The sequence below is a fragment of the Chamaea fasciata genome, unplaced genomic scaffold (assembly GCF_029207755.1).
Source record: "Chamaea fasciata isolate MVZ Bird 193981 ecotype frontalis unplaced genomic scaffold, bChaFas1.0.hap1 SCAF_33, whole genome shotgun sequence".
Lineage (NCBI taxonomy): Eukaryota > Metazoa > Chordata > Aves > Passeriformes > Sylviidae > Chamaea > Chamaea fasciata.
The window spans coordinates 761,645-784,330 of record NW_027094118.1 but is presented as its reverse complement, the minus strand read 5'-3'; the positions used below and the strand labels follow the sequence as shown (position 1 = coordinate 784,330).

Sequence of the window (22,686 nt, the reverse complement as noted above, 5' to 3'; positions counted from 1 at the left end):
TAGGGCTGTCTTAGACGCTTGGGGCGAGGGATTCCTTCCAACCCGGGCCACTTTGGCTGGGCTGGGGGCGGCCCCAGGGCAGGTGGCAGTGTGTGCATTGGCCCTTTGTGACACGGTGCAGCAGCGTGGTCACTCACCGTGGCATGGAACGGCACAGGGTGTCCAAGGAGCCTTCGTGACACATGGTGACACAGGTGCTGGTGGTGATGCAGCTGTGCCACTGTGCTCGGAGCACGTGACGGGACAGGACAGGATAGAGCGGTGTCGTGAGGAGCCCCCTCACAGCACACTCGTTTGTGTCTGACCCAGAGCTTTTCCGAGGCGTTATTCCTGCCGCCGGTTGACCTCAAGGCCAAAGCACAATCCTTGACCAAGAGTCACCCGTCCTTGTGGCAGGAGCCCTCGAGAGCAGAGTGCAGGACTTGCTGTCCTGAACTCTTCCCAGCACTTCAGTTGTGTCGGTGCCTTCCAGGCACCGCTGCAGGACTTGCTGACTCGGAGCTTTTCCGAGGCATCTCTCCTGCAAGTCCCCATCAGTCCAGTCGCTGACATGGAGCAGAGATCCCCAAGAGTGCCCAAATTGGCCAGCGTGGAAGAGGAAGGTCCTGGAGCTGCCCCAGTAGAGGAGACTGGGCTCAGAGGATACTCTGAGGACCTCTTCAAAACCAAGTCCAGTGCTGCCCTGCTGGATATGCTTGTAGAGGAGGGATTTTCCAAGCCAAAGCAAGTAAGAAGCCTGTGACCAGGGTCTGATCCTCCCAGGAACTGCTTGGCCTCCCAAGCCACCCCTGCTGGTCCCTGTAACCCTCCCAGGCCACCCAGTGTGCGGAAAGGGAAGCACTTCTCTGGGGAAGCTGGGGACATTTCTCCCTCTGGCAGCTTTCCAAGTCTTCCCGTGCCTTCTCCAGGCGCCTGCCATGGTCAGGTACATCCACCAGTGGCTCCTGGCCAATGAGTACTCTGGGCACAAGCTGTTCAGGACCCTGCTGGATCTCACCGAGGCACAGCCTGCTGACGTGGTGATGACTCTCCTGCGTGTGGCCCCATCGTGTGACAGGTATGGGGCCCACCTGCCCAGAGGGCTCAGGGCTCCCCAGCCCATCATCCTGTACAGCCTGTCCCAGGTGTCTGAGCAAAGGAGAAATCCAGGGCCCTCCGGCTGCTCCCTTCTCCAGCTCTGGCACGGCAGGCCCCGAGCCTGCTGCCGTGCTCCCTCCCTGCCCCTCGGGGGTCTGTCCCCACAGGGCTGGGCTGCCTGCATGCTGCTGGCAAGGGCCAGTGGGCAGAGGCAGAGCTGGCAGCCAGCTCAGCTCCCCCCTGCAGCCCAGGCCACGGTGCTGTGTCCGAGGCCGCCCTGAGACAGAGTTCTGACCCTGCAGAGCTGCTTTGTCCATGTGGAAGGTCATCCTGTGCTCCCCCAGCACTGCGAAGCTGGCGCAGATGATGCTCCTCCATGTGCTGGAGGACTGGCCAGAGCACAGCACGTGCACCTCGGATGGGGACAAAACTGGTGTCTTTGCCCTGGCTGTGAGTTTCTGGAACTGGCCCCAGCTCACCCCACGGCTGCCTTTCCAGCAGCTCTCCACCCTCCTTCCCCCACCGCATCTCCCTGCCTCAGGCGCTGGGATGAAGCCTGGCCTAGGGGCAGCTTCAGGGGCACCGGGCCCGGTGCTCCCCCTGCGTCTCCCCTGGCCTCTCCGTGCCACACTGGGGCCCTGCCACACCAACACCTCAGCACTGTGTCGGGGGGATTTGTCCTTTGCAGGCAACTGCGGTGATGTGGAAGATCCTCCAGGAGCACTATGTCCCACTCGAAGTGAGGCTGTGTTTCCCCCGCCTACTTGTGCATCTGCTCTTCCAAGTGTTCTCCAGCACTTTGGATCCACCAGAGGAGATCGATACCTTCTGGAAGGCATGCCAGGAGCGAGACGGCCTTGCCACCAGCCCCAACAGGTGCTCCATCCCAGTCCTCCTGTCCCTGCCACATCTCCAGGGCAGGAGCCAGTGCTCCCAGCGTGACCTGGGCTTTGCTCTGCACACAGGTTTGCAGCGTGGACCCTCAAGTCCCTGCTCTGCCAAATGCGCTGTGAGAATGTGGTGGTGGCAATGGAACGCCAGCGTGGCTGGGACAAGCTGCTCCATGCTGACACCCACCACTATGCTTTGGGTCTGCTGGCCAGGTGAGACCCCCTTGACGCCGCCGCCCCCAGAATCTGTGCTCTGTGCTCGGGGTCCCCCACAGAGTCTCTGTGGTGATGAGCCAGAGGGCCTTGTCACCCCGGAACACCAAGCAGACTGGCAAAGGCTGGCAGAGGCGGGTGCCCACAAGGAGCCACCTCCCAAATGCCTGAGGTCCCCGTGCAGGATGGTGCTGAAAGAGCCGACCTCTGGGAGTCACTCCTGGGAAAGGTCTGTCCCCCTGGTTCACAGTGTTGGTTACTTTTTCTCCTGCCAGGCAGATGTCTTCTGTCTCCAAACCCTTGTGTTCCTGGATCATTCACTACCTGCTCCAGCTGCTCAGCACACGGCAGCCACGCTGGGATCTGCCCGCCCTGGTGTTCCTTGTGGAGGTGAGCCTGAAGGCCAGCGCTGCCTGGCTGAGCTGCCTCCCAGCTCTGTGCCCTCTCGTAGCCGCAGCTGCCTGGGACGGTGCCCGCACCCTGTGCTGCTGCTGCTGCCTGGGCCCGGCCCTGTGCGGGTCTGGGCTGCTGTCGGCCGGGACCCCTGTCACTGCCCTGTGCCTTTCAGGTCCTCCAGTGCCTCAACTTGAGTAAGTGCAGCGGCATCGCTCTGGAGATCCTGTCCAAGAACCTGCGGAGCGAGTGCAGGGAGAGGCGTCTCTTGGCACTCAGAGGCCTCGTGGTGCTGGGCAAGAATCGCCTGATGGTGAGAAGGGGGCAGCGGCTGAGGCTGTGCGGGCAGCGTGGGGCTGGGGAAGGCAGTTGCTTGAGCTTGCCTTAGTTTTGGGTGCTGAGACAGCTGCTCCCAGCTCTCCCGCCTCCCACTTCAGCTGCCCGAGTGCTTCCACACAGGTCTTTGGCCTCTGAGCCCTGTGGCAGCAGGCTGGGCTTACACAGACTTGTGTTCCACACAGGCTAAAGAAATGTGGAACCTGACTGAAAGCCTCATCGAGCTCCTGCAGGAAAGTGATGGCGACATCATCAGGATGACCATTGTTCTACTGAAATATTTGTTTCTGTACAATGGCGTCCTGATACCCAGCCCCATCGCCCTGAGACTGGCTGAGGCGCTCCTGCCGCTCTTTGACAACGTAAGGCTCTGTGCCCCCAGCCACGGCCACCGAGTGCCGCATGGACACTTTGTGCCATGTGGATTTGCAGGCTGGTGCCCAGGTCAGCCAGAAGCAGCCCGTGATGAGGTCTTTTTTCCTTCCTTTCATACAGGATGATAGCCAGGTGCAGCTGTGCGCTATGTTTGCCTTTCAAGACATGATGGTTTCGTTAACGGAAGAGGGAAGAAAGGTGCTGAAGTCCCACGTGTGCCAGAGCCTGCTCCCACTCTCCTTCCACTGCCATGACCAGAACAAGTGTGTGCTTGAGGTGAGCACTTGTGAGCTGCTGCTTCCCCCTGGGCAGGGGCTCAGCTGCCTCCTGCCCTGGAGCCTTGCAGGCTGGAGCCTCTTGCAGGCCTTGGCACAGGGACACTCCTGTGCCCTGAACTGTGGGGCCATCTGCGGCTCTCTGCTGCTCTCCAGGCCGCCCGGGAAACGCTGCATTCTTCAGCCAGATTCCTGAGGAGGAGGGATCTTGAACAGATGCTGCAGGTGGATCAGACGTGGAGGTTCGGCGAAGGACTGGTAAGGGACTGAAAGCCGCGGCCTCAGCCCGAAGAAGGCCCCCGAGTGCGGTGCCCACGGAGCCCCGGCCCAGCGGGGCCGCGGGGCGGGGCGGCACCGCGCCTCCCCGGGCAGCAGCCGGCCCTCTGTCCCCTGCAGAGCCCGGCGCCGGCGCCCGCTGGCCGGGCCTCGGGGCTGTGCGGGCAGGGGAGGCCGGGGCTGGGCGCGGCCAGAGCCCGGCCAGGGGCTGAGCCCGCGCCAACCCTTCCCTCCCTGCTGCCGCTCTCTCCAGCTGGCAGACGACAGGAGCCGAGCGGCCGAGCACCTGCGCCGGGCCCTGCCCTACCTGGAGCACCCACAGGAGCCCCTGCGAGAGGCGGCCATCAGGTTCATGGGTGAGCCACGAGCCCGAGCCCCCATCCCCGGCCCGCCGCAGCTCGGCCCCGGCCCCGGCTGCTGGCCCGGCTGCGGCGGCATCCGCACCCGGCGCCGTGGAGCCGCGCCTGCCCTCGGGGCCGCTGCCGCCCTCTGGCAGCCGTGCCCTGGGGCGGCAGCGTGCGGCAAGGGCCCGGGCCGAGCCCCGCCGGGGCAGGAGGCCGTGTGGCCACAGGGCTGGCAGCGCCGCCGGCAGGGCGCCGTGCCGCTGGGGCCCTGACAGGCTCTGTGTTCCCAGGGATGGCCGGGCGGCACCTGAGGGGAAGGAAGGAAGAGCTCGAGCTCATCTGTGCGGGTGAGTGGGGGCAGCGGGCTGTCAGCGGGGGCTGCCGGGGGAAGCCGCACGCTCTGGCCTGGCTGCGGAGGGCTGTGCTCCCTGTGCGGACGAGGGGTGGTGAGGGCGGAGCACACGGAGAATTCGGGGACACGTCGGGGATTCATGGCCAGCAGTTTGGGCTGATCCTGAATTATTAAAAAAAATAGGAATATCGCCCTAATGCCGATATCCAACAATGACGGACAAAAGACTCTCCAGCAGTTTAGAGTTAGAAAGTGTATGTTTAATTACGACGCCGGGCAGCGTGCGGGATAGCTCCCGAACACACGCGCGCTCACAGAAGATCACAGGGTCTTTTGATGTACAGAAGGATTGAATACCCAAAACACAAATGTATATTCATGACTTTAGTACCTCCCATTCCCCGCTTCCTATGGTAATTAGCCAAAAGCTATTAAGCATGCGTGGTTTGTTCTTTGAAATGGGTCGGTGGTCTTTTTTATGGGGCGGGGTCTCAAAATGATGAAGTAAGTGAGTCTTCTTCGCTTTGACTTTTTAACCTTTTAGCGTTGCATGACGACTGAATCCTGTTTTCCCAGGAGTATTTGATTTCTGAATTCATTGTCCTTCTTGAAGCCTATTGATTAGTCAGAATACACAAACATAAGTTGACAGGCCCCATGATTTATCAGTTCCTTAAATCCGGCTTCTGCTTATCAAAAGGGAAGTCTATCTGTCTTACTTCAGCAATATCCAGTTAAAGTCTGTAATTCTTCAAAATTAATGTTTCAATCCCCTTGGTCCCTGCTCCCTCGTGGCCATGGCAAGAGCGGGCTGGGCTGGCCCTGGCAGGGGGCTCTCCTCGGGTCCCTGCTGATCAGGGCTATGGCCCCGTGTTCCTCTGTCTTGCAGCCCTTGAAGACACGGCAGATGACAGCAGCCCTGCCATCAGAAACCTGGCCATTGAAACAGCCTTGGTCCTCCGGGCAGTCCAGAGAGCTCCGTACTCCATCCTGCGGAAGCTGCGAGATCAGCTCCGCAGGGCACGGAAGACACGGCCTCGACTGTCGGGCCTGGGCTGGCTGCGCTGCTGGAGCTCTGCGGAGAGCTGATCTGGGACACTCTGCCTGCTGGGGCCAACTGAGCCAGCGGGGATTTTCTTCTTCTACAGGATTCTTCTTTTCTTCTTTTTTTTCTTCAGTATATAAATATAGGATATGTGTTACAATACACGGACTCCCAGGATTTTTCTTTTGCTGCCCTGGGTGCACAGGGGAAGAGGGGGAAAAGGGTGCTTTGTGCTCAGCAAGCTGCCCAGGCGTGCAGCCTTGCAGGGAAAATGGCCAGAAGCCCCTCGGCCCTCGGTGGTCCTGCGGAAGCCTTTGCACTGCCGAGAGAGCGCGTGGGTGGGGGCCGGAGCTGTGGGCATCCCTGCGAGGCCGGAGCCTGGAGATGGCCACAAGCCCTGTGCCAGCCAGGAACCGCCGTCTGTGTCCTCCTGCCCGTGTGCTGCTGGCCGGATTGCTGAGGGCTCCGCGGTGCCTCTTGATCGGGCTCCTCTGGAGCTGCTGTGGGGCTGCGCCTCTGCTGCCGGGCAGGCTGGCCGGGCTGGGGGAGACTCTGAGGGGCTGGGCTGGTGGGAAGCCCTGAGGAATTGGGTGTCAGAGGCCACAAGCAGCCCCCGGGGAGCTGCCATGTTCCTGCCAGCCGGCTGCTCTGGCGCTCCCCCAAAGTACCTGCGGAGTGAGTGCAGGGAAAGGTGTAACCTTGCGCTCAGGGCCCTTCTCGAGCTCACTGAGGATCCCTCCCTCAATGGTGACAAGGGGGCAGTGGCTGGAGCTGAGCTGGGGAATGCAGTCGCTTGGGCTTGGCTGGGCTTCGAGAGCTCAGGCAGCTGCTCCCAGCTCTCCTGCCTCCTGGTTCGGCTGCCCGAGTACCTCGGGACAGGCCTTTGGCCTCTGGGCCCTGTTGGCACCAGGGCGGCGTTTCACGACTTGTGTTCCTCACAGGCCAAAAAAGTGTGGCCCCTGACTGAACATTTTGTGGAGCTCCTGCGGGACACAGATGAACAGTCAGTCAGGATGACGGCCGTGATGCTCAGCTTTGCAGTTTTGGACAAGGACATGCTGAGACCCAGCCCTGTCGCCCTGCAGCTGGTTGCGGTGCTCCTGCCACTCTCTGACCATGCAAGGCTCTGTGCCCCCAGCCACGGCCACTGTGTGCCCACCAAACACTTGGTGCCCTGTGGGTTTGCAGGCTCACGCCCAGCGGAGCCCCGAGCAGCCGATGCTGAGGTCTTTTTTTCTTCCTTTCATAGAGGATAACGGCCAGGTGCAGCTGCTGTCCACACTGCTCTTCTGAAAATTGGTGACTGTTTGCAGGGCCCCTGGGAGGGAATATTGGGGTTCCTGGCAGCAGGATCCTTGTGCAGCTTCAGGCTGGGGTGGGCAGCACTTCCATCTGCAGCTTCCATGTGCTGCTCCGGCAGCTGCTGCTGCTGCTGGGGACCCTGAGGGAAGAGGCCACAGGAGGGATGGAAATGCTGCACGGACAGCAGCAGCCAGGGCCAGGAATGAGCTTTGCCTTCCTGGCTGCTGAAATGAGGCTCCTTTAGTGCAAGAGGAGGCAAAGGCAAAATCAATTTCAACAATTCAAGGGAAACTGTGGAAAATTGGAAGCCTCTCAAAATGTCACACACATTCATCTGGGAGCTCTTCAGCGTTGGTTCTTGTAAAAAGCCTTTCCCGTTTCCCCTTGGCTCTGAGATTCTGGGAGCCACCGCTGGGCTTCAGAGTTCAACTGATTTTTATTTTCCAGGTTTTTAAACAGGGCTCTGAATTGGGCATCTCTTGCCACTTTTTCTGCTCAGAACCTTGAGAAAGGTTCTCTGCTCCTGTGAGCCACATCTTGAAGGGTGGTTGGCAACCATGGAATGCTCTGGGAAAGCACTTGATTGACTTCAGGGCGAGGCTGGAGAGCTCAGCCTGAGGAAAGAACTGTTCCAGATGCCTCTGTCCATGTCCAGCTCCTCACAGCTGAGTCCCTGAACACCCTGGGTGGTTTATAGGGATTGATTTTCCCCTCCTGTTCACTTGGAGGTGATTTTGCCATGCTTTAGAGGAACATCTGACCAGCCCCTGCCCCCATTCCATTTTATTCTCTCCACTTTGAAGCTGGACTGCTGGGTTTGACATGTAAATTGGTAGTGTCTCCCCGTTCTTCCCTCCAGCCCTCCATTGTGACTTGTATTAAACACTGCAAACGGCCTCATTTGTCTGGTGGGGAAGATGTGAGGTGGAGAAAGTTAACAGCATTTGTTTTCATGAACCTTGTGCTAGTAAAGAAAAATGAGGTTGGTCATTTTGGTGTGGTGCTGAGTGTTGGGATTTGGGAGTTTATTTCTTGCTATTGTTCTTATTATTTATTAGTGTTACTTTTCACTGGTCAGATTTTTAAATCTTAGACACGATTAACCAAGGCTGGATGTAACTCATTAGGAAAATTCCCTTGCATTTTCCACTGGGATTAAACGGTTCAGTCGACTCCAAGTTGCCAGTGGATTCTAAAGATGGGAAATCCTGTTAGTGGTGGGTTTGGTGTGGTTTGGAGCTGGGGAAGGCTCTCATCCCCTCCCGGAGGTGCCCCAAGCCCGCTCTGCTGCCACGTCTGCACTCGCGGCCCCTCACGGCTGCCCTGCCCTGGGGACACGGTGGGACCCCGCTGCTGCCGGGGCTGAGGCTCCTCACGGCCCCTCAAACCCCTCCTGGCTACACAGAACCTCTCCTGGCCCCCGACAGCCCTTCATGGCCCTTCATTGCCCCTCCCGGCCCCTCAGGGCCCCTCCCGGCCCCAGGCGTGGAGCTCCTCCCGAAGGAGAAGGGGCCGGGCCCTGCTGGTTCTCCTTTTATTTCGGTCGTTTCGCAGCCGTGAGGAAAGAAAGGCTGAAATGGAGCCTTTGCCCAGCGGTTCCCTCCGGGTCAATTGCGGCCGAAGCTCCATGCCGGCGCTGGCCCCAGCACCAGCATCCCCGCAGCCCCGCCGGCCTTTGCTGTCCCCCCGTGTCCATTCCCTGTCCCCGAGGCCCGCCCGGCTCTGGCAGCAGCAGGAGCCGCAGCGCAGCGGGCGCCGGCCCGGCCCGGCCGGGGCTCCCGGGCAGGAGCAGCAGCAGCGCCGGCCCCTTCCCACCTGCTCCTGCCTCGCCTTCCAAGGCCTTTGTCCGGCTCCACTGCGGCCTGGAGCAACGCTCACCCGCCAACAGCCCAGACTGCTCAGGGGCCGCCTGTGCTGCCCCGACCCAGCCTCCAGAGAAAGGAAGGGTCGGCTTCCAGCGCTGTTTTCAGCACTGTTTCACTCAGCCCGAGGTGACGGCAGGAGGCTGCTGCTGCCTTTGCCTTGGCAATTGGAGATCGCGGCGGCTGCTGCACCCCTCTGGCTGCCGACTGGATTTTATCAGGACAACTGCAATTGCCTTTTTCCATCCTTGCTACCCGCTGTGCTTTTGTGACAGTGAACTCAGTCTTTCTGTTACAGGCACCGTGCAAAGAAGAGATTGAAATGCTCCCAAGTCCCCGGGCACTAAGTCGAGGGGAATTAAAGCCACACAGGCCACATTTGCAGCGCTCCAACACAGCCCTGCTGCTGGTGCTGCTGAAATAGAATCAACTTAGAGAGGCCATCACAAAAATTGCCGCTGGGGTGTCAAACACAATGCAAAAATGCACCCGGAGAAAGAAAAACCAGAACTTCTTGACTCACTTCATTGCTTCCTGCGAGCAGCAGAAAAGGGAGATGCCCAGAGGTATTTCCAGCTGCTGCTGATCCCAGCTGGAGCTCTCTGCAGAGTCCCAGCAGGAACCTGAGCCCAGCCCGGGGAGCTCACACAGTGTCAGGGAGATTCTGTCTCTGGATTCAGTCAGGGTTGCATTCCCCAACAAGTGCTGGTGCCACCTCCTGTTTTCTTGGATTAAAACAGTAACAAGGAAAACCTTACCAAAGGCACAACTCCCCAGCCCACAAGGAAAAAAGAAAGGACAAATTGTAAAGTTTACCAAACATTTGTCCTGCTTTGCTGCAAAAGTCGTGCTGCACTCAGTATGGAAATCCAGGAGAAGCTGCAGTTGGTGCCAGAAGCTCGACCTCATTCTCCACCAAAGGTTCTTGAAAAGAGCAGCTGGGACTGTGGTGAAGGTTGCTGGAAAACTGCAACAGCTTTCCAGAAGTGAAATGAAAATGCAAGAAATAAACCAAGAGGTTTTCCTCTATTTATTTCTATGCTTCCCTTTTCCGTGTTGCACTACTTCTCCGTGCCATTAATTCCAAATGGATCTCACCTCTCAGATCGATGACTTAGTGAGTTTTAGACCCTCGAAAATACCATGGGCCGTACACAGAGTTTGCCTTCCCCTGTTTTTGCTGCAAAGTAACGCTGGAGACATAAGCGTAGTGCTTGGGTCGGGCACGAATCCTACAAGCAGGGAATGTGTCCTGACAGTGTCTGAGCCTCAGCAGGGACAATGCACAGCAGCGACCGAGGGAATTCCTCTGCCACGGCGCAGGAGTCAGGCCTCTGGATCTGGGCTCAGCACGGCCAAGTTGCCGTGTTTGGAGCGGCTCGGGGGCTGCCCCCGGGGAGCGCGGGGCTGGAGCGTGGAACGGACACGCGGACAAACGGCCCCAGGGCTCCAGTTGCAGCGGCGGCAGCGGCAGCAGCAGCGGCAGCAGCGAGTCTACGGCGTCTACGACCCGTCCCCGTCCCTCTCTTGTTCCTCCTCTCCCTCTCCCGCTGTCCCGCACTCTGTCTCGCTGTCCCGCAGCCTCTCCCGGTGTCCCTTTCCCGACCCCCCCGGCCCCTCTCGGCGTCCCCGTCCCGGCCTCTCCCTCTCCCCCCGCAGGGCTGGGCCATGCCCCGGGCCCGCCCCCGGCCCCGGGCGTCCCGCCTCGGTCTGGGCTCCGCCCGGCTCTGGCGGTGCTGGCTGTGGCGGTGCTGGGCGGGCATCAGTGCCTGGGGCCAGGGCGGCATCGCTGCGCTTTGACTGCGCCTGTCCCGAGCCTGGCCCCGGCCCCGGCCCCGGCCCCGGCCCCGGCCCCGACCCCGACCCCGACCCCGGCCCCGGCCCCGACCCCGGCCCCGGCCCCGGCCCCGGCCCCGGCCCCGACCCCGACCCCGATCCCGGCCCCGGCCCCGACCCCGACCCCGGCCCCGGCCCCGGCTCCTCCCGGGCCCCGCTAAGGACACACGCGGCGCGGCCGCTCCCGCCGCCTCCGCCGCGGCTTCCCCGGCCCGAGCTCCGCCGCTCGGCAGCGCAGCCGCCGGCCTCGAGCCGCCGGGGCCCGGGGCGGGTGGGGATGCCCGGCCCGGGGCGCTCGGGGGGCGCTCGGGGGCCGTGTCTGGCCCCGGGCCGAGCGCTGAGGGCCGCGTGTCGCCCGCAGGGGAGGCGCGGGAGGCCCTGCAGGACCGGTACCGGCTGGGTTCGCTGCTGGGGCGCGGAGGCTTCGGCAGCGTCTACTCGGGGACGCGGCTCTCGGACGGCGCCCCGGTGAGCGGCGGGGCTGGCGGCGGGCGGAGGAGGAGGAGGAGGGCGGAGGAGGAGGAGGAGAAGATCGGGGCGCGGCGGGGCAGGCGGCGAGCTGAGCCCGCTGCTGGCCTTTGCTCGCAGGTGGCCATCAAATGCGTGCCCCGGGCCCGCGTCCAGCACTGGGGCGAGCTGGTGAGTGAGCGGGGCCGGCGGGAGAAGCTGGGGCCCGGCAGGGGAAGAGCCGGCGGGAGCCCTGCAGGGAGAGCGGGCGTGGGCTGAGCGGGGGGCCCAGAGCATCCGGGGCTGGGTGAGGGGTTCCCGAGCCCTGGCACAGCCTCAGCCCCACTGACGGCATCGTGGTCCTTCGGCAGCCCAACGGCGCCCGTGCGCCCCTGGAAATCGTGCTGCTGGACAGGCTGTCCTCTGGATGTGGTGGCATCATTCAGCTGCTGGAGTGGCTTGAGCTCCCCAACGGCTTCCTGTTGGTGCTGGAGCGTCCGGAGCGGTGCCAGGACCTCTCGGGTTTCCTGGCGGAGCGGAGGTTCCTGCCGGAGGAGGAGGCGCGGGGGCTGTTCCGCCAGGTGCTGGAGGCCGTGCGGCACTGCACCAGCTGCGGGGTCCTGCACCGCGACATCAAGCCCGAGAACATCCTGCTCGACCTGGCCACCGGGCAGCTCAAACTGATCGACTTTGGCTGTGGCGCCTTCCTCCAAGACACAGCCTACAGGCAATTTGCAGGTGAGCCCTCTCAGGGGATGTTCCTGGGCATCTCACGGCCCAGCCTGGCTGTAGCACCGCGGCTTCCCCCTCTCGCTGCTAGGAGCGGCGTTATTTCTTGAGCCAAGTTGCTTTTGGGTGGAGGCGGGAGGGGGCCAGCCCCCACACGCCCAGGGATGCCGGGGCGAGGCTTTAGGAGTTGCAGCATCCCCTGATGAACTCCGTCTGTGTTCCATAGGAACCCTGCCCTACAGCCCACCAGAGTGGATCCACCACCAACGCTACCACGGCGAGGCAGCGACCATCTGGTCCCTGGGCCTCCTGCTGTACCACCTGGTCATGGGGAAGCACCCGTTCAGGAGGGGCCAGCAGTTCATCTGGGGGCGCATCTTGTTCCCACGATGGCTCTCTCAAGGTGGGTCCTCATCTCTGGGCACAGGGGAATCCCGGTGCTGGGAGACAGCAGCAGGCTGATGAGCAGCCTGCTCTGGCAGCTGCTGAGGAGGTGGCACATGTCCTGCTCTCCTCCAAACAGAGAATCCATGGGGAAGTTTAGGCACAGCTCTGGGCACACCCAGCATGGCCTGGGCACGGGAATGGAGGGGCAAAGCAGACGGGATCCTTCTCCAACTGACTGCTGGTTTCTGGTTTCTCTCTTCAGAGTGCCAAAATGTTATCAGGAGGTGTTTGTCCATGCAACCCTTGGACAGGCCATCCTTAGAAGACCTCTTCAGTGATCCTTGGGTGCAGGGTGTTCATCGTCCCAAGAAGATGGGAGAGGTCCATGTGCACAGTTTGATCCAAAGACCTGACAGGTAAGAGCTCCACACATCTCATGGCAATCAGTGCTAAAGAAAACCAGAGTGTTTTTGTCCTGCCTGTAGCTCTGAGCAGGGATGACCAGATGGGAACATCTGTGCTGGGGCGGAGCTGGAGACCTGGTGTAGCAAGCACTGGTGGCCACCATCCACCCTAGTTATGCTTGTCCTGGTTCGTTGGTGGCTGGGGCCCTGGGCAGAGCACTGACAGCCTGGTCTGGCCCCCAGGGAAGGAGGAGCCCCTGGAGAAGCTGTATCAGGTGGGGCTGCTGCTGGAGACACCAAGGACAACCCCAAGGATGCCAAGCTCTTCCTCGACCTGGCCACCGGCAGCTGAAGATGATCGACTTGGATTCTGGCACCTTCTTCAGACACGCTCCCTGGGGCCCAATTTGCAGGTGAGTCCACAGCTGGGGGGATGCTCCCAGATGTGGGCATGGCACGGCCTGGCCGGGCACCAAAGGTTCCTCCCTTTGCTGGGGCAGACGCCACAGATTCTTCACTCGGCCGTCAAGCTGCCTTTTGGCTCTGCGCAGCTGCTGAGGGCTGGATGTGCCGTGGCCGGCTGCAGGCTGGGCACGTGTCCTGCCCTCCTGCTCTGCCCCCAAAGGCAGCAGTGATGGGCAGCTTTGGGCCCAGCTCTGAGCACGGCCAGCGTGGCCTGGGCACTGCGGGCGGTCGGGACGAGGGGACAGGAGCCTTCGGCTGACGGGCACTTTCTGGTTTCTCTCCTTCCAGCCGGGCTCTGCGGGTGCTGAGGCTGCTCTGGGCTCTGCCAGGGCTCTGCTGGGCTCAGCCCCAGGCACGGCTGGGCCGGCTCTGCCCTCACATTGCTCTGACAGCTTTGCATCAGACGAGCCCATTCTGAGCCCACCGAGTGAGCTTTCTGCTTTTGCAGGTGAGTGAGACTCTCCTGCAGGCCAAGAGATTGCAGTGAGGGATCCACATCCAATTGGCAAGAACCCAAGCACTCCACAGTTCCAACTGAACGCCTGGATCTCCACAGGATGTTTTGTCTGTCCCGCTCTTCGTTCCTTTTTTGGCTGGAATCGTGCAACTGCCCTTTCTTCCTCCTCCAGAAGTGCCACAAGTGAGCAAAACCTGGCGAGTGGACGGCGTTCCTAAGGCAGTGCAGTCTGGAGCGGATGGATGAAGAATTGCCCTTCTGCACTTCCCAAGCAGAGCAAAAAGCTGTAAGTGGGACTTTGCGTCTTTACGAAACCCCTGACAATTTCAAAGGGAATGTGCAGCTCATTCACAGGGTGAGAAGGAAGGTCGTCTTGTAAAGGATTTGGGGTTTGGCAAAGTTTAGATTCCCAGTCCTGCTTGGAGCTGGCAGGGCACAAAGCAATTTCCTATTGCTTCAATCACAATTTAAAATAATACTGGAAACAAACCACAAAATCTTTTTTAAAAGGCTGCTGAGGTCAGCAGGATGGATCCATGCCATCAGCACATTTATGGAGTAAAAAATGGAGATCTCATTTGAAAAAGTTCAGTTATCTCTTTATCCAAAGCTATAAAGTATTTTTACTACGCTGCACTTGGGTTTTGTTTTTATCTTCCACTTTTTTTCTGTGTTGTTTTTAATTTTCTTTTTTTTTCTTTCCTTAATAGAAAACTTGTCCTAGGGAAGGAATGTCCTTTGCTGCTGGTTCCCGTGTGGAGCAGCTCCCCAGGCAGAGCCCGGCAGCTCCTGGCCCTGCAGGGCTGAGGCTTTTCCCCGTTGCTGGGCACAGACTGATGGAGCAGCACTGCTGAACACGGGGACACGCAGAGGGAGCAGGAGCAGCTGCCTGTGTCCACCTGCAGCTCCAAGGCCCAAACTCTGAGCAGACAGGGCTGGAAGAGACTGGCAGGCTCCCTGTTTGCTGTGCTGCCCCACTTGTGCCCGGCCCAGCTCTGCGGGAGGCAGAGGGAGAACCAGGGGCAGCTCCGACCAGCCCCCAGCACAGGAACACCTCCGGCCCCGGGCCTCGGGGCACTGTCAGCACCCGCTGCTCCGGCCACGGCTTCTGCTGGCCCTGACGGCGACAACCAAACTGTGCCTGATCCCCAGGGAGCAGCAGCAGGGCCTGGATCCGATCCCTCAGTCTGGGGCAGGGCTGGACAAACGACCCCCACAGCAGCAGCAGCAGCAGCAGCAGATGGAGCTGGCTTTGAGCACAGCCCCCGCCACTGTTCCCTCCCGTGGGCAGCGGTGTCACAGCAGCCTGAGGCACCCGGGAGCCCTCAGGGCCCGCAGGGACTTGAGATGGCAGCCCTGGGCTCCTGGGGGCTGTGCAAGGAACAGAGGTGAGGACTCCCTCTCCACGTGGAGCTTCCAGATGGAAAAGGCTGCTGTGAGCAGGCAGCTGCAAGGGCAGAGGAAGGAGGGTCTCGACCCCTGGATCTGTGCCACTTCCACAGTCCTGGGCAGCAGCCACCGAGCCCCGGGGGAACAGAGGGCACAGCAAGAGGGACAAAAGCAGGCAAGGTCAGAGACTGGAGAGAGCCAGACCTGGGAGCAGGAGCAGCTGCTTCATCGCACTCTTGGAGAAAGCTCTCGGCTGTTTCTAAGCGCTGAAAGGCGTGAAGGGCAGAGAGGAGGGGACACCAGACAATGCTCCTGTTTGCACACCCTCCCCTCTCAGTGTCCCAGATGGAATTGGATGAACTGTATTCTTCTCTCTGAGTCGTCTCGTTCAGCGTGAGCAGCTTAGCACCAGGAGCTGAAGGAGCTGAAGCCTTAGGCCACAAGAGCTGACCAAGAGGGAACTTTTTGACCAAAGTAATGCTGCTAACATGGACCTGACTGAATCCAGCAGATAAAATCATGGAAATATAGAATCCTTTCTGTTGGGAAAGACCTGGGAGCTCATCAAGTCCCAGTGTTAAGCCAGCAGTGTCAAGCCCAGCACTAAAGCCTGAAGTGCCAAGGCCTGGACAAGAGGCCTGACTGAGGCCTGAACAAGCGGCCCTGAGCCAAAGGTGACCTCTCGATGAACCTTCCAGCCAAAGGTTATCTTTGTATCTGCTCGTTAACAAAATAGGCACCGTCATTAGCGTTGTAATAGATGCATCCTCTCCTTAGTGAAACATGTATTGACCTTTCTGTATTTAGAAGCCAGACAAGGCCATGAAGTCTGACATCTGGCCTTGTTCGGGGCTGTAGGGTCAAAGGCAACTCCCCTGGTTCCTCCTTGGGCCCTGGCCAGGCTTTGGGAGAAACCCAAGAGGAGGATGCAAGCAGATGTTCCTGCACTAGGAGTGCTGCTGGCAGTGTGTTTATTCAGCACTATCAAAGCTGGGCCCTCTCCCAGCCAGGCTGGAGCCTCAGCTGTGGCTGGAGGCAGCTGCAGGAATTCCCAGTGTCCGGGAGAGGCTCTGCAGTCCTTGGCTGTGACAGCTTCCCCAGCTGCTGTGTGGGTGTGGGTGATGGGAAAGGCTGAGGGTAACTGGTGATGGATCTTTCTCAATCACTGCGGGCAATCCGTGGTAGTGACGGCTGGCTGCATTGCTGAGCTGCTCCTTCTGTGCTCCTTTGCTGCTTTGAACTGTAGTAAATTTCACTGATTCCTTCAGGTGGTGTCTGTGTCCTTGGTGCTGAGCCTGCCCACTGCGAAAACAAAATTGGCATAGCTTGGCCGGATCAGCACAAAATGACACTTTTTAAATCTAAAGGTGAGGAATCAGTCCTATCCGAAATTCCTGGATGGGAAGCCCTTCCCTAGAGTTCTCTGGCTCTGGAGTGGGCTGAGGTGGGAACAGATTTTTGACAGGGGCCACTGTATTAGAGGGTGTAAAGTACCCCACACTGGCTCTGAAATGGCTCACTACTCAGCCTGAGTGGGTACCACAGTGGTCTCTTGGAAAGGAGAGACTTAGATGCCCTAAAAACCCTGGTACAGGAACAACTGGCTCAAGGACACATAGAGCCATCTATGAGCCCTTGGAACACCCCAGTATTTGTTATAAAAAAGAAATCTGCTAAGTGGAGGTTACTCCATGACCTGAGAAAAACCAATTCCACGATGGAGAGAATGGGCACATTGCAGCCTGGTGTGCCATCGATGTCCCACAATGCGGCCTGCCTCCTGGGACATCCTGATTGTGGACTTAAAGGGCTGTTTTTTCACTCTTCCATTACCCCCAGATGATACCCCAAAGTTTGCCTTGACCGTGCCTTCTATTAATAACACTGCACCAGTGCAACGTTACCAATGGAAAGAACTTTCCCAAGGCGTGGGAAACAGCCCCACAATGTGTCAGTGGGGTGTTGCTCAGGTACTCTGATCAGTGAGAGAACAGTTGCCAGGGGCATACTGTTACCATGGCCTGGATGACATTTTGATTGCACCCCAAACCAGAAAAGAACTCTCACTGATTCAGCCAAGCCTGTTGCAAGCGTTCAAACCACTTGGGCTGCAAGTAGCACCAGAGAAAGTGCAGCAGCAACCACCCTGGAAATATTGGGGACTCAAAATAATGAACCAGACCATACAGCCACAAACAATTCCGTTTCCAACCAAAATTCTGACTCTAAACGATGCACAAAAACTCTTGGGTACCATCAACTGGGTCAGACCTTACCTAGGACTGACTGACTCTCAACTAGCACCTTTTTTTGACCTCCTAAAGGGTGACTCTGAATTAACTTCCCCCACAAAATTAATCCTGGAGGCAAAAGCTGCTGTTGAAACAGCAGAGCAAGCTATCACCAACAGACAAGTCCACCGGATATGCCCAGAGGTGTGGATCACTGTGTTTATTCTCATTGTTAGTTTTCATCCTACTGGTGTTATTGGGCAGTGGAATCCACGCTGGCCTGATCCTTTGCACATTCCAGAATGAATGCTTCCACCTCATCAAGGAAAAAAGACGGCACCCACCGTCTTTGAACTAACTGCACAGTTAATTATGAAATGTTGTCGCAGGTGTTTACAGTTGAATGCTACGGATGCTTCAAGAGTTGTCTTGTCTCCGTGACACAAGAGCAATTCTAATGGTGTTTTGCTAACAGTACAGCCTTGCAAAGTGCTTTGCAAGGACACTGGAACGCTTTGGGCACCTGCCCGACGTGTCTGTCCTACCTTACGTCCTGTCCAAGACCACCAGCAGCATTCTCCTGGTGGCCCCTCCACAGACGGTGTGGAGCCGTGTGTGGAACAGTGCTGGAAACAGCTTGTTCACCGACCTCGTGGAGAGCTGGGACTCTTAGAGTGACGGTGCATTTAAGGATTCTGTTTGTTTACAAACTGGTTTTCTGTTTACAGAGTGGTTTTTTCTGTTTACAAATTGTTTTTCTGTTAATTGTTAATCTTGTTAATTCTGTTAATTGGTTTTTCTCAGGGTTTTAAAAGTTGAACGTTTTCTTGTTTTAGTGTTAAGTTGTAGTTTGGAACCATAAGCAGTTAACCTGTAACATGCCAGCCCGGAAGATTGTGATCTCGCCTGACAGCTCCTGGGAGTGAGTGCTGCAGCTCCAGTGGTACATGGGGCACATCACTGGCTGAGCAGAATTAAGTTGGTCAAAACCTCCTTCCAATTAAACCCATGCTGTCTTGTGTTACCCTGTCTGCAAAAGGGCCCTTGCAAATGGGATAACAGAAAACAATCTGCATTTTAATAAAAGCAAAGGCAGGAGATGTAGCAGGGTCCAGCTGGTTCACAGCTGGGCATAATGAGTCTGATCATAACAGACCCAACTGGGCTGACCTGGCTTGTTCTAGAAGTCCCCGGGGGAACAAAGAGCTCAGCCAAGCCCATCCAAGCCCTGGCTGCAGACACACCCCTGGCCAGAGATGTGGGCAGTGCAGAGATTCCCAACCAGTTGGCTTTCCAAGCCCGGGAAATTCAAACTCACCATAAAAGGGAGCTTGGAACAATAAATTGTGGCTGTTGGTCAGAACTCAAGAAGATACTGTGTGGTGTGTCTGTCTCCAACCCACCAGCCTCGTGTTACACTATGTCTAAATCTATGTTTCTATCTATATCTCTATCTTTATATGTGAAACAATAATAATAATGTGCAGTAATGCTGACAATACTGATTTGCCACCTTTGGCTGCTCAGGGATGTGACACTAAATACCCTACAGAAAAGCATTGGCCACGACTCAAATGTCAGTGCTAAACTTTGTGAGACTGCTTGCAAGGAATAAAGGAGGAAGGGATGAAATTGGCGATTTTTATGGGGTTTGCTGATACTGTGGTGTGGAATGCTTTGTCTGTTACTGTGAAAATACAGTGATTTGGACTGCTGGTGTTTTCATGTACCAGACTATTCACAAGCTGCAGGATCATCAAACAGACAAAGGGGCAGTTGAAAGAGCAGGTGAAAAAATGAGGAGATGGGAACCTGTCCTGATGGAGAACCCATCCCACAGATGTTCTCCATACCCTTAACAATGGACCCAGTGGGGAAATGGAAACCCCTGGATGTGCACAGCTGCGCCCAGTTTGCGAATACAACCGTGCACAGTGAGACTTTGACTTCTGGGGAAATTGTTCTGGGTGTGATGGCCCCTGACAGGGCCACCCCAGAGGCTGCAGGGCTGGACCTTCATGCGTTAGAATTAATTAGGACAAATCAGAAGCAAATGAGAGTTATCAATACAGGAATAGGAACTCAGATTTCTCCAGGACACTGGAGGTTTGAGAACTGCTCACTGGAGCTTGGCCTTGAAAAGCGTTGATGTCATGGGAGAAGGAATTGATGCAGATTGTCAAGGAGAAATCAAAGTCATCCTTTGAAACAATAGTGAACAGAGTGGATTATTTAAGCCTATGGCGTGGCAGCAATTACTGATATTGCAGTTTGAAAAACAGTTGTGCAGAGAGGAGATCCACAGTGTCACTGCGGTCCCCTGGCTCCACAAGGCCCTGCAGGCTCCCAGGGCACCTTTGGTTCTATGGGGCCCGCAGGGTTTAGCTGGCGGGCAGGGTCAGCACCAAAGAGACACGCACCAACTTAAGGAAGCCCAACCCCACCGCGGGGGGACCCGCCTCCCGCCGGGGCTCTGCCGGCACCGCCACCGGGACCCCCAAAAACACCTCCCGGGGACCCCCCATGTCCCCTTGAGGGGCATCTGCGCCTCAGCTCTGGAGCCCTGCCAGATCCAAACATCAAGCTGCCCGGCCCCGACAGAAAAAAGCCCCGGGAGCCATAAATATATTTTCTGTGAGCTCCAAACATCCCTCCCCGCTTCAAAAAAACCGCCCAGGATATTTGGGGCGCGCTCCCCCTCCCCGGTCACCCGCAGGATACGGGGGCGATGGTCCCGGGGCGAAGGAGCTGCAGATCCAGAGAGCAGTGAAGTCACGCAGTGCCTCCTCTGCCGGCTCCAGCTCCTCCATCCCTCCTCTTCCTCCTCCTCTGTCCCTCCTCCTCCTCCTCCTCCTCCTCCGTCCGTGCGGCCGCGGGCCGGGAGCTCTCGGGTGAGCGGGGCCGGGCCGGGACACGGTGGGAAAGGGGTGGGTCACCCCCAAACCGAGCCGGGGGCAGCGGAGGTTTGGGGGAACAATGGGAAAGGGGTGAGAGGGGGGGATAGGGGGAGGTGGGACAGCGGGAAGGGAGTTCCCAGTAGGGGTCCCCCAGTAAACCCCAGGACTCCCAAGCCCTGTCCCAGCGCCCACAGTTCCCTCCACAGCCCCGGCTGAGTGGGGGGCTCAGCCCAGGACCCGTCATTGTCTGGGGCTCCCTCGAGTGCAGCAAATGGGAGAGTGCCCCCCAGGGTGGATTTTTGGGGGTCTCCCCACCATCACGGCTTTAAGAACCCCCGACAGTCAGGCGCCGCTTTAACTCCCCTTGGCAGGGCGACACCACTCCCGTTGATTCCGGTAGTGGAGCCCCCATGGGGGGCTTGGGGGTCCCGGGAGGGTTTGGGGGTCCCGGGGGGGTCTGGGGCTACCTGGGTGATGCCGATGGTGGTGATGAGGACCCCGTGCCAGGTATAAACCTGCTCAAGGGGGCTTGGGGGCGTGTTGGGAGGTCCCATGGGAATTGTGATGTCCTGAGAGGGTTTAGGGGGTTCGTACGGGGCGTTTGCAATCTTGGGGAGTTTTTGGAGGGCCCCAGGGATGTTTTTGGGGTTCCAGGGCAGGTTGGGGTGTCACGGGGAGATTGGAGGTTCCCAGGGAGGGGCTGGGGGGTACCTGGGCAGGGCAGGTGACAGAGCTGGGACCCCGTGCCGGGTCTGAACCTTCTCACTGGGCAGCGTCAGCGTGTTAAGGGAGATCCTGGGGGACCCCGAGGGTCACCCCAATTCCCAGGGGACCCAAAATACTAAGGGCTCCCCTGAACTCCCTCACCCCTGGATCTGCTGCAGGCAGGGGGACACCAGCACTCGGCCCCTGCCCCCACTATCATGGGGGGGCTGTGGAAGAAACCAGGGGGGCACAGACAGGTCAGGGTGGAACCCCAGAGTCCTGGAGGAGGGGACATGGGGACAATCCCAGGAATCCCCGTGAGGGGCTTAGGGGGGACCCAGGAGGATTTGGGGGAGGACTGGTGGGGTCATGGGGGGATTTCCAGGAGTCTTGGGAGGGGGGGAAGAACAGGGTGAGCCCCCAGGATGGGTTTGGGCAGAACCGGATTGGAGCTTCCAGACGCTGAATCCGATGAGGAGAATGACCACGATGGCAGCGATGACGGACACAACGACCACCAGGGTGAGATTCCTGCTGGATTCCGGCTCTGGGAAGCACGGGATGGTGAGGAGGGGCAGGGGAACCTCCATCCCACTGCGCCACATTCCCAAACTCCCAGGTACCACATTCCACATTCCCCGCCTCAGCCCAGGAGAAGATGCCGGGCTCCGGCATTCCGGGATGCTCCACCCGGCACCGGTGCTGCTCCCGCTCCTCCGGCAGCGCCTCGATCCTGGCCCGGGGGGAAGGCGCCGTCACTGTTGGGAATTATCCCGGATTTCATCCCCCTTCATCCAGCTGATCCCCGTGGTGCTGGGGTAACATCTGTACATGTGGCAGGATAACATCGGGAAACAAAGGTTTACTTAACCGAAACAAAGAAGTGGACAAAGGTGGAAAGGAAAGATAACGCCGGTAAAAGACAAAGCTTGAGGCAGCTGCGTGCTTTTCTTTCTCCGGCGTTCGGGGAGACGCGTGTCTGCCGCTCCTCGAGGATCTCAGCTGCCGCAGAGCACGCCGAGCAGAGAACGGCTGTTGCTGGCTGGAGGAGTTTCACTGTGGCCAAAGGGATCCAGTCCTGGGAAATCTACTATCACCAGTTCAGCCTGAATCCTGAGTCTTCCCGGCCACCTGCGGGAGCTGGTCCAGGCCCTGCCTCGCCTTCGGCTCCTTCGGCGCTGCTCCTCTTGCTGCAGCGTGACCCTGCACCCCCTGCGCTGCCGGGACATCCTGCCCCTGCCTGCCGGGACACCCTGCCATCCCAGCGACCAGCCCGGGACTTTTCCACTGTTTCCGCTTGGTGCTCTGAGGATCCTGCAGGGACAGCGAAACCAAACTGCCCTGGGTTTTGTGAAACAAAGCCCTCAGGGTTCTTGGTACTGTTGTCGTTTGTCATTAATGCTGTAGTTGTTTGGTGGGGGGGGAGTTTTTTGTGTTTGTTTGCTTTGTATTACATACTAGTAGAGAACTGCTATTCCTATTTCCCAAATCTTTGCCAAAGAGCCTCTGATTGTAATTTTACCTGGCAGATACCTGTCTTCCCAAACCAAGACAAGGAGGAAGGACAAATCTCACTCCCTCCGCTTCCAAGGAGTGTATATTGTGCGTTGTATAGTCCCTTGGGGTGTTTGCCACCTTTCCTGAGGGTGAACTTGTAGGATTTGTTGCAAACTTATTCACAAGAAATGTTGTGTGTACCTATTAGAGTTTTAGAGTGAGTTAGGGATTTGGCAAAGGTGAATTGTTTAAGTTGAAAATAATTTTTGGGTGTAACAGATCAACCCCTGCATACTACAGATAAAAATACTTGCAAGAACCTTTCCCTTTTTCATTTATCATTATGCACACTGCTTCACTGGAAAAGGCCTCACAGGATGTGTTTGGAGAGGAGCCAGCTTTTCCATGAAACAACAAGGAATATTTGACTTTTGAAAGAAAGAGACAAAAACATGCCATTTTTTTAAATGGCACGTTCTTAGTTATCAGATTAACAACATTT

The 22,686-nt window shown here is 58.1% G+C and overlaps 2 protein-coding genes and 1 pseudogene across 2 annotated transcripts in view; 2 read left to right on the top strand and 1 right to left on the bottom strand.

The window, feature by feature from the left end:
* LOC136303427 (zinc finger protein 850-like) overlaps positions 1-22,686 on the bottom strand; it is a gene marked incomplete at its 3' end in the record, with an annotated part of 418,758 nt that overhangs the window by 11,587 nt on the left and 384,485 nt on the right. The window lies entirely within an intron of this gene.
* Positions 551-5,092, top strand: LOC136303391 (maestro heat-like repeat-containing protein family member 7; annotated as a pseudogene).
* Positions 9,602-13,460, top strand: LOC136303390 (serine/threonine-protein kinase pim-1-like). The gene is made up of 8 exons (XM_066207072.1): positions 9,602-9,689; positions 10,400-10,488; positions 10,952-11,044; positions 11,165-11,215; positions 11,395-11,761; positions 11,979-12,155; positions 12,402-12,555; positions 13,457-13,460. The coding sequence occupies exons 1-8, from the start codon at positions 9,602-9,604 to the stop codon at positions 13,458-13,460; spliced, it is 1,023 nt and encodes a 340-aa protein (XP_066063169.1).

What these genes read in the sequence shown, in the direction of transcription:
- LOC136303390 (XM_066207072.1), top strand. Translation starts at nt 9,602, where the DNA reads ATGGAAATCCAGGAGAAGCTGCAGTTGGTGCCAGAAGCTCGACCTCAT. An exon ending in AGCCTACAGGCAATTTGCAG is followed by an intron (nt 11,762 to 11,978) that starts GTGAGCCCTCTC and finishes TGTGTTCCATAG; the next exon opens with GAACCCTGCCCTACAGCCCA. An exon ending in CCCACGATGGCTCTCTCAAG is followed by an intron (nt 12,156 to 12,401) that starts GTGGGTCCTCAT and finishes TTCTCTCTTCAG; the next exon opens with AGTGCCAAAATGTTATCAGG.